The sequence below is a fragment of the Terrapene carolina genome, unplaced genomic scaffold (assembly GCF_002925995.2).
Source record: "Terrapene carolina triunguis isolate 2854851 unplaced genomic scaffold, T_m_triunguis-2.0 Scaffold926, whole genome shotgun sequence".
Classification (NCBI taxonomy): domain Eukaryota; kingdom Metazoa; phylum Chordata; order Testudines; family Emydidae; genus Terrapene; species Terrapene triunguis.
Genome location: NW_020665277.1, coordinates 4323580 through 4336895, shown reverse-complemented (window position 1 = coordinate 4336895; position 13316 = coordinate 4323580). Strand labels below are relative to the sequence as shown.

Here is a 13316-nt window from a genome sequence, read left to right as displayed (position 1 = left end):
TGTGGAGTGGAGGCGGGCCTGGGGTAGAGCCAGGGGTTGAGCACACACACAACCCCCAGCACTTTGGAAAGAACAGCAAGAGGAATAGCCAGACGATCCACCCTTTTTCACCATCAGACTGCACCACATCAACCAAACTTCACAATCATCATTGCTGAGTACAGTATTAAACTGCTTGTTTAAAATTGTTTAGAACTTATATTGCATATGTATATAATGTCTTTTGTCTGGCAAAAAAAAATTTCCCTGGAACTAACCCCCTTATTTACATTAATTCTTATTGGGAAATTGGATTCGCTTAACATCGTTTCGCTTAAAGTCGTGTTTTTCAAGAACATAACTACAACGTTAAGTGAGGAGTTACTGTCGTTTTACAACAGGCTACATAAAAAGCACTAGGGAAATCAGTACAATTTCATAAAATTTCATACAGACAATGACTTGTTTATACTGCTTTATATACTATACTCTGAAATGTAAATACAATGTTTACATTCCAATTGATTTATTTTATAATGACATGGTAAAAATGAGGAAGTCAGCAATTTTTCAGTAATAGTGTGCTGTGACACTTGGTTTTTTTAATGTTTGATTTTGTAAGCAAGTAGTTTTTTAAGTGAGGTGAAACTTGGGGTACGCAAGGCAAATCAGACTGCTGAAAGGGGTACAGTAGTCTGGAAAGGTTGAGAGCCAGTGGATTAAAGGATCACTGACATTTAGCATCACTTTCATTTATGTTGTTGTAGAATACTAGTTACATGTAACCTTCTGTAGATATTTATGAAAAGTGATTTATACTTTTTCAGGGTTATCCAATTCCCACACCCCAGTGAGGCCACCCAGCACCTCCAGCACAGGCAGCAGAGGCAGGTAAGTATGTTCTTCGTTAACAATGTGTGGCTGAAAAATCAAATGTAAAGAACATGTTAAAGTTTAAACTAAAATCAACAGCAAGTCATTATTAGCTACTGTTATAACTGTGACCTCTTAATTGAAGGGAGAATGCATATAGGAAAATAATTATTGAAAAATTATGTTGCCAGATGTTTGTCCTTATATCTTGTAAAATGTAGGCATCAGAAAATTCACAGTAATAGCTTTGGCTTTGAAACATCTAAATTGTTTTAAACATGGAAATGTAGGACTGGAAGGGACCTTGAGAGGTCAAGTCCACCCTGTGCTGAGGCAGGACCAAGTAAATCTAGATCATCCCTGACAACTGTTTTGTCAGTTACAATTGCAGCTAAGCTTTCCATGTACTCTTGTGTCTTTCTAGCTGTGGTTCATCAGGCAGAACTGCTGAGAAGACTGGCATGAACTTCAAGTCTGACCATGTGAAAGTCAAGCAAGAGCCAGGGACAGAGGAAGAGATATGCAGTTTCTCAGGAGCAGTGAAGCAAGAAAAAACAGAGGATGGCAGGAGGAGTGCATGCATGGTAAAGTTGCTTTGTGAATTGCATGTTACCCTGTCCCCAACAGCATCTTTAAGAATTTGGAAATCCATAATTGATGCCTAAGAGCCCTGGAGACAGAAGGGCAAGATAGCAGCCCCTACTAATGTCCCTGAACTCTGTTCTGTATGGGCCAGTTCGAAAGATGAGAGGGCATTTCAGTTTCCTTGATACCTCTGCTGAAACTGCAGCTAAGGCTGCCAACTGTGTTGATGGGTTTAGTGACATGGACATCAGTCTACTGGCAAAAAGACTGGGATTCCCCCCTTGTTTGATACATACATCAGATTGTAGCAGTTTTGTTCACTACTGAGCTGGGCTGGGTTTGACCTGTCATTTGTGAAAGGCGTCCTATCCCACCAAGTGTTACGTATATTGCTGTTGGGTAATACAGCAGTGAAAGCTATACAGTAGAAACAAATCGGAGCGTAATCTCAAATTGGCACCTTACTTAGGACTTGATTCTGTCCTTTGGTGTACATGCTGAACAGCTGATGTGTCGAGCCAGAGGCAGGCTAGTCCCCAGCGGGTGCTGTCTTTGGGATCTCAGTAAAACCAACATCAAGGGTTTAGTATGTTCACTGTTTTTAATCTCTAGCTAGTAAAAGCTTCTGATAATTCACTGGCATGTTCTCTCAAGATCAATCTATTGAATGTTTGTAACTCTATTAAAGTCCTATGCAATTTAGCATAGAAAATAAGGTATACTTGTTCTCCATACAGTATGTAACTCAAATATCTGATAAGGAATTGCCAATATTTGTTTTGGGAAGCATTTTAATTTGGAGTGCTAGTAGGCAGCAGATGGCTTCTGATTCCCAGCATATGAGGAAAGATGAATTTGTAAAACTGATTTCTTTGCAGATTTTCATGCAGTAATTTTATTTCAGCTTAGCAGTCCTGAGAGCAGCTTGACACCACCTCTCTCCACTAACTTGCATCTGGAAAGCGAGTTGGAAGCATTAGGAAGTCTTGAAAATCATGTAAAAACTGAACCAACAGATTTAAGTGAAAGTTGCAAACAGTCTGGACATAGTCTTGTAAATGGGAAATCGCCAGTGCGAAGTCTAATGCATCGGTCAGCTAGAGTTGGAGGAGAAGGCAACAACAAAGAGGATGATCCAAATGAAGACTGGTGTGCTGTATGCCAAAATGGAGGCGATCTGTTATGTTGTGAAAAGTGCCCAAAAGTGTTTCACCTCACTTGTCATGTACCAACACTTCTCAGCTTTCCAAGGTACCAGAAATTAAAATAATGTTACTGGTGCCCAAAAAGAGCTTTGTGGGCTTATTCACACAGTGAAACTCAGGATCTGGAACCTCAATGCCCAGGAATAGCATAAAAATTTCCCTGCCGTGTACATTGTCTTTGCTCTTAAGATTTATTTTGCTTTATAGTTGTTCTGTGCTGATTCTGTCAATGTCAGTATTTTCCAGTGATTTTTAAAGTGGTGCACAGAGTGTTTAGTAGATACGTGATTAACGCTTACACCCTGATAAATTCTACACATTAGAGGAGTCTTTAATGAGGTACAACTTTACTTTTGAAAGGCATAGACGCTGTAGAAACATCATAGTAGTCACGTAGTAGACGTAATCTCTGGTGGATTCCTGGACTAATGGTGTCTCTTCCTATTTAGTGGGGAGTGGATATGTACGTTCTGCAGAGATCTAAGCAAACCTGAAGTAGAATATGACTGTGACAATTTGCAACATAGTAAGAAGGGGAAAACAGCACAAGGCTTAAGTCCTGTGGACCAAAGGGTATGTGTCAAATACTGTAGGTATCTGCATCTAAAAACTGTCATCTTTGACTTAACTGATTGTTATTGGTCATCCCTATATTATCGCTGTACTTGTCTAGTAGGTTAAAATTTCTGTGAGCACACAACTAATCAAATATATTTAATTCACATTTAAAAGTTAATTTTATCTCCTAAAAGTTTTTAATTGGAAGCTCTTTTGTGGCTGTAACATGGATGTTTTAACCTACCTACATAACAATATGTAGATTTGATGCCTTAAATTCATGGGGAGAAGTACTGATAGGTATTTCTAAGAGCATATGTATGGCAAAATGTCTTGAGTGTGTCAGAATGATTTCTAGCTTTATATATGGAGAATCTATAAAGTGTTTTGAATCAGCAGTCAGAATAGTCCTTAGAACTTCTTCACCATGAATAAATTCTTCAGAGGAACTTACCAACAAATTGAAATAAAGAAATGTTTGAGGGGAAATACGGAAAACAATTATTTGAATGGAATTTCAGATTGTTTAATTCTGGATTTATGAAAAAATAGGTCAGACTTAAGTGTAGTTCAATTGCATTTAACAATATGAATAGTAACAGTGTCACTGAACATCTACTAGTTGCTCTGTTTTAATTTGGTGGTTTAATGTATTGGCTTGTTCTGCAATTTTTGTTTTATTAACCCCTTTGGGGAAAGGAAAGCCAAAAAAGGAGTCGAGCTTTTATATTAAGTGTATTGTGCTAGCCAAAGTAAAGGCACTCTTTCCTTCTCCAACAATATGCACTCTATAAATGTTACCTTTTACACTCTTACAATGAATGAAGAGGCTTCTAGGCTTGAAGGACTTCATTTTCTACTAGTGAGACTATATAGTCTGAACCTATTTACATTAGTTAAGTACCAGCTTTTAGATTGAGGATTAAAAAGGGATATTCACTTGAAGTTTTTTGTTCCTTTGCAAGAAATGTGAACGTCTCCTGCTTTACCTATATTGCCATGAGCTGAGCATTGAATTCCAAGAGCCAGTCCCAGCCTCGGTGAGTGTCCTGCAGCATGAAACTATGAAAAAAATAAAATGTCGTCAATGTCACCAAAAGGCCACCATTGTGACAAGTTTTTGTTTTTTGGAATGAGTTGCTTGTTCTTGCCATACTTGTCATTGAGACCCTTCTGGAGTAAAACCAGTCTGAAAATGTCACTGGTCTTACCTAGCATGGTACTTCTGAACCATTAAACCGCTTACTTTAAAAAAATCCTTTCCAATAGCAATAACTGAATGGACTGGAGAGGATTAGGGATATTTTACAAAATATATTTTACCATTTATGCTTAGCAAGAGGTTTTAAAAGAAACTGTCAGCTGTTTGAATTAAACCAAAAATCTGATCTGCTTGACAGTCTTGTATTTTGAGATGTAAAACAAGTGATTTTAATTATTCTAGAAAAGACAGTGATGGTCTAATATAATCTTTATACACAGGTTTCTTTCCCAAATACTACTAATCAGCACTAAAATATAACAAAATAGGTTGTGTTAATAAAACCTCTGATTGCCCTCTTTCCTCCCCCATAAACTGAGGTAGTTGCTTCTGATTGTTCCCTTGTGTGCACATTTTTGATACTCTGATAAGTAGATTTAATTCTGCTCCTTTTGTGAAGTGTAAAAATTGCATATCAGTCTCTTTTTGGTGGTTTGTGATTAGATGTACGCTTTCTTCACAGATACCAAACTACTATAAAATTATAAAGAAACCAATGGATTTATCTACAGTAAAAAAGAAGCTGCAAAAGAAACATTCCCAGCACTACCAAACTCCTGACGATTTTGTGGCAGATGTCCGGCTGATCTTCAAGAACTGTGAAAGGTTTAATGAAGTATGTTAACTTCCAAACTGTAAAATTTTTTGGATTGAGATTTATTTAGGCCTGATTCCACAGCTGCCTCACTCAGAACTCCAACTTGCAGTCTGTGGGAGTTCCATGTCTGGAGCAGATGCAGAGTCGGGCCCTTTATAAGTAAATACAAACCAATTAATGACAGATCTTGCCTTTGGTTTTAGTTAGAAGGGGCTATAAAGGGCACTGAAGGAAAACTTTTACATGTGTTTGTGGGAAGTTGTGAACTCTCATGGATTAAATTCATGATGTGGGGGAGCAGTTATTTGCTAAGGCCTTCTGGCTGGCCCATCTTGACTGGATTGTGGCCGTTGCTGAGAACTGTGGCGTGGCATAAATTGGGTAGTCCCCCAAAATATTCCAAATTGTGTCAAAATTGAATATACTATTATTGCTTATCAATATTATGCCATACGCTTTTTTCCTTACCAGTACAAGTTTATCTAGAGAGAACCCCTACTGGTTGTCTCTTCCTGAGCTCCCAGAGTCAGGCTTTCATAACTGTAAGCAGAACCCCAAAAGGCTTTCTATTAGTCCCCAAAAGATCTGGCAGTTCTCTCTTCTTCTGGCTCATAGGTGTCTAGTCTGGCACAGAAGCAGACGTTAAATTGGTAGCCCACACAGGGATGTAAAACTTTTCTGGGGAATGTGGATAGAATCGCCAGCAGCTGTGGGACGTTTGCTCACCAGTTACTGAAGAACTCGCTCACATGAAGAGCTGAAGAGTGTGATCCCTAGTGGGGAGGTATCACTTAAGGTGGTGTAGAGTATAGCAGTAATAAAGTGGAACAAAGAAAAGGAAAACTTAATCTGAATGTCACAGAAACGTCCTTGATGCTGAGCCCCTGGAATATGGAATAGTCCTGGAGAGAAGTGGGGGGGAATGACCATCTCTGGGACACTTAAAGCAAGATCACATGAAGGCCTGCAGAATATACTGTAGGGAATTGTCTTGCATGGGCCCTAGTGATGGTGAAATGACCTTGATAGTTCTCAGTGTGTAACTTCAGTTTTCTGATGTTTAAACAGCATTTCTGTCCTCTGCACAGAGAGAGGCCCTTTGGAGGAAACAAACCTACGTTTAAAACTGACTGAGCCTCACGTAAAATACTGGAATAGTGAAAATAACCATTAAAAACAAGTTTTAGAATGAGGCACATTTGCACAATAGAATTAGGCACAAGCACATGGGACTTGACCTCTTTATAACCATCTGTCAGGTGGAGGTTAATGGGGAATATGGAAAAAGGGCATCTCTCAAAGCTGTTTGATCTAGGGAGTGAATGAAGCCTCCGCTCTGGAGGAAACCACTTCTGCTGCTCTTAAGAAGTATAGTGTAACTATGGCAAGAGTAGCAGGAGGCTCCAGGGAACAGTGGTTCTTTAAAAGGACTCTTCAGACTTAGCTGTTTGGAGTCTCAAGTGCTGACTCTTATTCTGGAAGCTGAGGTGGTCCGACCACTCATGACTATGGATACAATTTTGTCACAGTAAAATTATGCATAATTCACAGCACGGTCACAGTTTAAAAAAAAAAAAAAGAATTTCATGCTATTATCGTGGCCACCTTGTGGACCCTCCTCCCGTGCATTAACAGTTTTAGTTCACACGGATCTAGTCCTCTTTGAAACAGAACTAGATCAAAGCAAACTAACCAACTTTTAATGCAGGGCAATAGGGTCCACATGAAAAGTTGAAAAGTTCATTAATTGGCTTTAATCTAGTCTCTAGTCTACAAAAAATGTGTACAGAAACATTCTTGTCAAAGGGGGGAAAAGTTTGGTTGTAATTTTTTCTGGGGTTGGATTATTTGGAATTCCCTTTCAAAGAGGACTAGATCACAGTGAACTAATGAACTGTTAATGCGTGGCAGCAGGGTCTATATAAATGGCAAAATGTACAGTTCCATGACAGTGGTGGCCACCATGACATAAATCAGATCCTTACTCATGACACAGGTTCAAATACAGTTCCTGCATTTTTATAGCTTGACACATGAAGGTAATCAAAGTGGAAATGGATCCTGCAAGAACGCACTCTCATTTCTTTTATAGACCAGATTTATACAGGAGCTCTTCTGTTATGATTGAAACATAGACCACTTACCTTACTTTCCATGATGACATCCTGGGCAACTGAGTTTTATAATAAAGGAATGTTGTCATGAGCGTTTAGTATAATGTGTTTTAACATGACCGGGAGCAGCTTATTATACGATAGTTTCATATCTTGCCAAAGGTTCACGAACCATAGATTTTGAACCAGCCTTATAAAGAGGGTGACCTATACGGCATTGAATTTTAGAACTATACTTATCTGGTCATAACAATCTGTTTTTCCTGTTATGGCTAACTTTAGTCATCCAACCCTATGCAATCTCATAACTTTAGAAAGGATTATAATTTCATTTTTTTTGACTCTGGTATCCTTTTTAGATGATGAAAGTTGTTCAAGTTTATGCAGAAACACAAGAAATTAATTTGAAGGTAAGCGTTTCAGACCACGCACACTTGGTGAAGGGATGTGCATTACCAACAGGTGAATATTCCTTTTTTTTTTTTTTTTTATTTGCAGGCTGATTCAGAAGTAGCACAGGCAGGGAAGGCAGTTGCATTGTACTTTGAAGATAAACTTACAGAGATCTACCCAGACAGGACCTTCCAACCTTTGCCTGAATTTGAGCAGGAAGAGGATGATGGTGAAATAACTGAGGACTCCGATGAAGATTTTATACAGCCACGTAGAAAACGTCTAAAATCAGATGAAAGACCAGTGCATATAAAGTAATCTGATAATATGGACCTAAACCTATTGTAAAAACTGTTATTTAAGTGTTCCTGGAATATCATCATGCCTTCAGTGGTCATTTTGAAGAAGCTGATAGCTTTTAGACAGTATTAGATTACAAAAAATGTGTACAGAAACATTCTTGTCAAAGGGAGAAAAGTTTGGTTGTAATTTTTTGTGGGGTTGGATTATTTGGAATTCCCTTTTCTTTTCCCGAGGACACTCTCGGCATGTTCTCACAGTTAGAGGTGGGTGAATGTTGATAAAGATGCAGAGTTGATATAGGATGCTCCTTGTACAGATAAGCGGACTGCCATACTGCTTAGTGAACTTTTCTGCAAGACTGGACCAATACAGCAACTGTATATCACTTTCACGATGGACTGCCGTCTAAACTGTAAGAAACTTTGCTAAAACATCCCCTTTTGTGTGAATTTAAGTGTGAATTGCATCATTGCTTTTATCACCTTCTCATTTAAGTGATGTTGTAAGTAACTGATCTTCTGTGTTAATTCCGATATCTAGATTCCGCTTTCTTTACAACGTTTTATGTATAGAAACATTACAAATGATCATTAAACTGTTCTAAATTGGCAAGTGCAGGAGTGTGAGTTCTTAATACATGCAGGACTAGGCCTGGTTGCAATGAATGCTTTTCAGTAGGGTTCATGCATATTTATTAATGGAGTCCTATACACAGAACACTTAAATGCATTTCTTGTTGGAATTCTTAGGATTTTATTCTCTCTTCCAAATCCCCCTGCAGAGGCAGATAGCGCCAATATTAGTTATATAATTTTCTATACTTCTACATTTAGACTGAGAAGATAACTGGTGATTTTCCAGTCTTCCTTAGTATCAGTTTCCGATAGACCACTATTGGCAAACAATAACCTGACTACCAAATGTGTAAAATTTTCTGTATTCACTTTGTCTTATTTGTAAATAGTGGACTGAAATTTTTTACAGCTCAGCAACATTTGCTGAGCTGTTTTTAAGCTTATATGTATTCTTACTAATGTTCCTATCAAGAACAGATTTGTAATATATGCTGTCTATTTCTAACATTGCATTCATATTGAGGTTCTATCTAATTTTATTAGAGAACCACTCAGAACTTTCTTCAGAAGCAGCTTATGAGTGAAATACCTAGAAAGATTAGAATAAACCTGTTGAAATTGGGTTACTTATCCAGCCACAAAATGGAGCACATGCACGGACCAGGGTTTGAAATTTTGAGTGATTTCTGGTTGAATTCAGAAAATAGATCAGTCCCTATCCAAACTCTGTATAAAGTAGGCACCGCTATTTATACCTTCCAATTTAAAACTGCCTTGATTGCAGCATTTGTGGGTAGACATACCAGCACAATGAACTGGTTAAACTTCCTCTACTGGCCTGATCTGCAAGGATTGGCACTAAGAAATGTAATTTTTAGCCTTTGTAGAGATGAATCTTTTGTTAGAATAAGATGAAACAGTCCTGTGTGTGAACGCAGACCAGATCAGGGTGACCAGAATGTAAATTTGCCATGAAATTTTGCTTAAATACAGCAGATCTATGGCAAATTAATTATTTTCAGCATGAGCGATTCATATGACAAACTTTGCATGTAAAGAAAGATTTAACTTAACCATAAAGTAGAGGTAAATATTTTTAGCAAAAAATGAATCAATATAAATGATTCTCTACAAAATTCTTTATGCAAAACACTTAGGATTAATTTTCTATTTGCATAGAAAAAAATAAATTCACATGTGACTAAATCCCTTCTAAAATATTGGAAGGGATTTGAAGGCATTTACAGCTTTGTCTTACTTCCTTAGGTTACCTTAAACATTACACTTGAACAAAATTGTTGGATTCTTTTGTTTTATTTTGTTCAAATGGTAACGTTTTCTCAAAGGATTTTGCCCCATTAAATGTAGTCATTATAAACCATTTCTATTTGAATACAAAAAGTAGTTTCCCAACTTCTTTAATAATGTACATATGTACATTCACGTAGTGACATTTTGTTAAATCTTTGAGTGTCAGAAGAGAAGGATGGGAAGTGTGCGTAGGAAATTCTAACCTTTTGGTAAGATTAGATCACTTAATGACTACACTCATCACCTATTCATTGTGCAGTTTCTAGTTTATCTCAGAAAAACTTGTCAATTTGAAAAGGAATATTTGCTATTAAATTAACAGTGGAAAATGAGATTTTGTGGATTGTCTTCAGTTTGTGTTGCTAGTTTTTATGGCATTTAAACTCTACATTCTGCAGATGTCTTAACATTTTGAATTAACCTCTCAGACACTTTAGATTTGTTCTCTATATAAACAGGTAGACTCACTATAAGGAATTTTGTTAAACTTTAAAGTAGCCTGTATTCCATTAGTTCCAGCTACAAACCACAGTTAGTGACGTTGAGCTTTGATCCTGGTCACAGTTTCAAGTTTTATTCTTGCACGTTATCCAGTAAACTTAAAAAAGTTGGTTTTTCCTTTGATCTCTGCAGATGACCATAAAGATTGCTTTTGATTATATGAAATTTTGAACTGTTGGCAAGAAATCTTAAATTTTCTTAACTTGTGTTCAACAAATTAATGAGAACAGTCCAATCAAATAAATGAGAACGAAGAACAATTCAATCAAGTAAATATTTTTCATTTTTTCTTTCCCTTTTGGTACTCCAAATATACTAAGTCAGAGTCACTTTTTGGAATTAGCTAGGTTCCATTCATAAAGGATGCTGACGGATATATAAGCTACATTAACCTGCTTCTTACTCCCTTAGACTGTGATGATAAATTTATCCTACAACTGTTCAGAGTTCACTCAGCCAAAACGTATTTGTGCCGGGTTGCATATATTTTACTCAATAGCAAATCTATTAATTTTGTATTAACATCTGGAACGTTCGGAGCAGCCTGTTTGGCAGTTGATGGGTACTGAAGGATGTGTGTGCAATAGATGCAAATAAAAGTTGTGAGCTACATTGGAATTTAGAACATGCCTTACATTAAGGATAAGCCTTGTAGCAGATATTGGGGTGCACTGTGCATGCATCATAGTTTATCTGCACAGTTGCAATGTTCTAATGTGATAGCAAGAGGATATTTTGGCATGTGATGTAACTATATGCTCTGATTTTTAAATGCTCCTGTAAAAAGATCATTTGCATCTCACTTTTTGTTGTAAATGGTTCTGAGGTTTAAGTTAATCCAAAGAAGTAAAAGGTAACTTGCTTTGAAACAGGAGTGAAAAGTGTGTACAGTGTGCTAATTGTGGACTTCTCAATTACCTCAGCAGGTATCCTGCCATGTAATTACTAGTGATTAGTGTTAATTTAACCAGCTACATAGGTTCAGGTCTCTTACGTAACTGTGCCCTGGAATTAAATCGCCTACCATGTAATGTTAAGGCTGAGTTACTATCCAAAAAGGGTGTTCCTCTAACTTTTAAAAGTAGAAATGCTCTGTTAAGTGTAGATAGCTTGTTTCTTGTGAAATGTCACCATTAATATTATGTGGTATGGCACTGATGGTATGTCAACATACTCAACACTGGATCAGTGAAATGTTTTATAAACATTTCTGCAAGCTACCAGAACTGAGATCTTTAAAATTAACCCAAACTTACCATTCTGTTGTATAACCTAGTTTATTAGCTGATCCTATTTAAGCTTAGGTAATGGCAACAGTGTTTTAAAGTTGCGTGTATGATGTACTGGATGTGTAGGCTATTTTTCTTGTTTTCTTATTCTCTTCCTTGGAAAAAGCAATAAAACTGCTTTGTCTGTTGCCTATTAGCATGACAGGAATCCTTTCCTTTGGATAGTGGTTTTATAGGAAAGTTTGTATGCATATCACCAAGTCTAGCTTTTAAAACAGAGTGTGCAGGAGTTATTGACAATATAGTGTGGCATTTTATTTTAAAAATTGGGGAAAGTTACATATTTTTTTAAAAAGTAGGTGTTTGAGTAAATAATGGAGGTACTTTTTTAAAAAATGTATATGCCACAGTTTACATAGACATATTTCAGACTAAACATATACATTGTAACTTCAGATATGGAAATTTCTTTTACTTTGTCAAAATGCATGTACAGTAACACTTCCATCTTAATTCCTTGTGTTTGCCTACTCGGGTCCTCCTTTATATGCTTTTTAATGTATCTGAATCAAAATAGTTTTCAAAAATTGCAGTTAATTTGGATATCTTTATTGTAACTGAACTATTAAATGTATGAAATACAGTTTTGCCCTTTTCTATTGAATGATCTTTACAACTGAAGGCTGCCTTCTTTAAAATTAACTGCATTTATACAAGGAAAGGTACTAAAAGAATTTTATAAGTCTGCTTATTATAGCATTCACTCTAGAGTGTGACCTAAATTTAAAGGAATAAAAAAATAAAATGCATGTCTGGTAATGGTCTGCAAATGTGAACATTTCTTAAGTTCAAAACATCCTGAAACATGTATATAGCCTATAAAGATCTGTGCAATTGCAAGCCTGTTTTAATTTTATATGTAAGCATACTCATGGAAGGGTTAAATTCACAGCAATCTCAATAATTTCTTGTTTCCAGCAATTAAACTGGTATTCTTTTTGCACATAGTTAACTTTGCTCATCCTTCAGTATGATTCTTCAAAAAGTGCTGTTTCTGTGGTATTGTATTATCTGAATAATCATATTTAACTTTAACAGTTACAGTTTCTAATTGTTCTGTTCCTGTGTTTTTTGCTGGTGTGTAATAAAGGCAACTTTTTTCTTTCATGGTTATTTAATACACTAGCTGCCTGTAAATATTTCTTGTTAAATGCTCTGGAATGTGGTGTAGAAGTTGTACTAGATCAGTTTAAAGCATTGTTTGAAAACCACTTTGTTTTGGTTATTTCTATTAAATTAGAAAAATGCAGAATTTTTCAATTTGAGTTTCTTTTTTGCACATCTGAACTAGACCTTTAGAGGGCACAAATGTATTTTGATGAGTCATTTTCACGATAGTGGGAAACAGTAAATACTTAGAACAGAAGTTTGTACAAATAAAAGTAAATTCCATTGTTGGGCAAGACTATCAAATAAAGAAGAGAGCAGCATCTGGAGCATGAGCTAGAACGGGACAAGGTGTAAAGCGCATTCCTAGCATGATTTCTTTGTCTAATGGTCCTTGTTTCTCTCGCTCCTTTGGCTTTGCTGTTGCCACACCTCTCCCCATCATGGTTTGTGTATTTACTCATTTTAAAATGGGACTAGACTGGATAGTACCAGAAGGTGCATTCTTGGCTTGCCCAATGCTTGTTTTGGAGAGGGCAGTCTCCAAATGGTAGCTAAACAGTAGGAACAGTTATCTAGAACTTAGTTCTGGCGAGTGTGAAGGAAGGAGGTTGCACGGCTTTGAAAGTTCTTCCTCTTGGACTGAAAAGGCTCTCATGTTTGA

The 13316-nt window shown here is 36.8% G+C and overlaps 1 protein-coding gene across 1 annotated transcript in view; it reads left to right on the top strand.

Moving 5' to 3' along the window:
- TRIM33 (tripartite motif containing 33) overlaps positions 1-12797 on the top strand; it is a 71154-nt gene extending 58357 nt beyond the window's left edge. The window contains exons 14-21 of the mRNA XM_026660988.2: positions 807-870; positions 1277-1436; positions 2342-2688; positions 3092-3215; positions 4166-4240; positions 4925-5077; positions 7533-7583; positions 7672-12797. Of these exons, the coding sequence (XP_026516773.1) occupies positions 807-870; positions 1277-1436; positions 2342-2688; positions 3092-3215; positions 4166-4240; positions 4925-5077; positions 7533-7583; positions 7672-7884 (1187 nt within the window). The 3' untranslated portion in view covers positions 7885-12797. The remainder of the gene's footprint in view (positions 1-806; positions 871-1276; positions 1437-2341; positions 2689-3091; positions 3216-4165; positions 4241-4924; positions 5078-7532; positions 7584-7671) is intronic.
- The last annotated feature ends 519 nt before the right edge of the window (positions 12798-13316 follow it).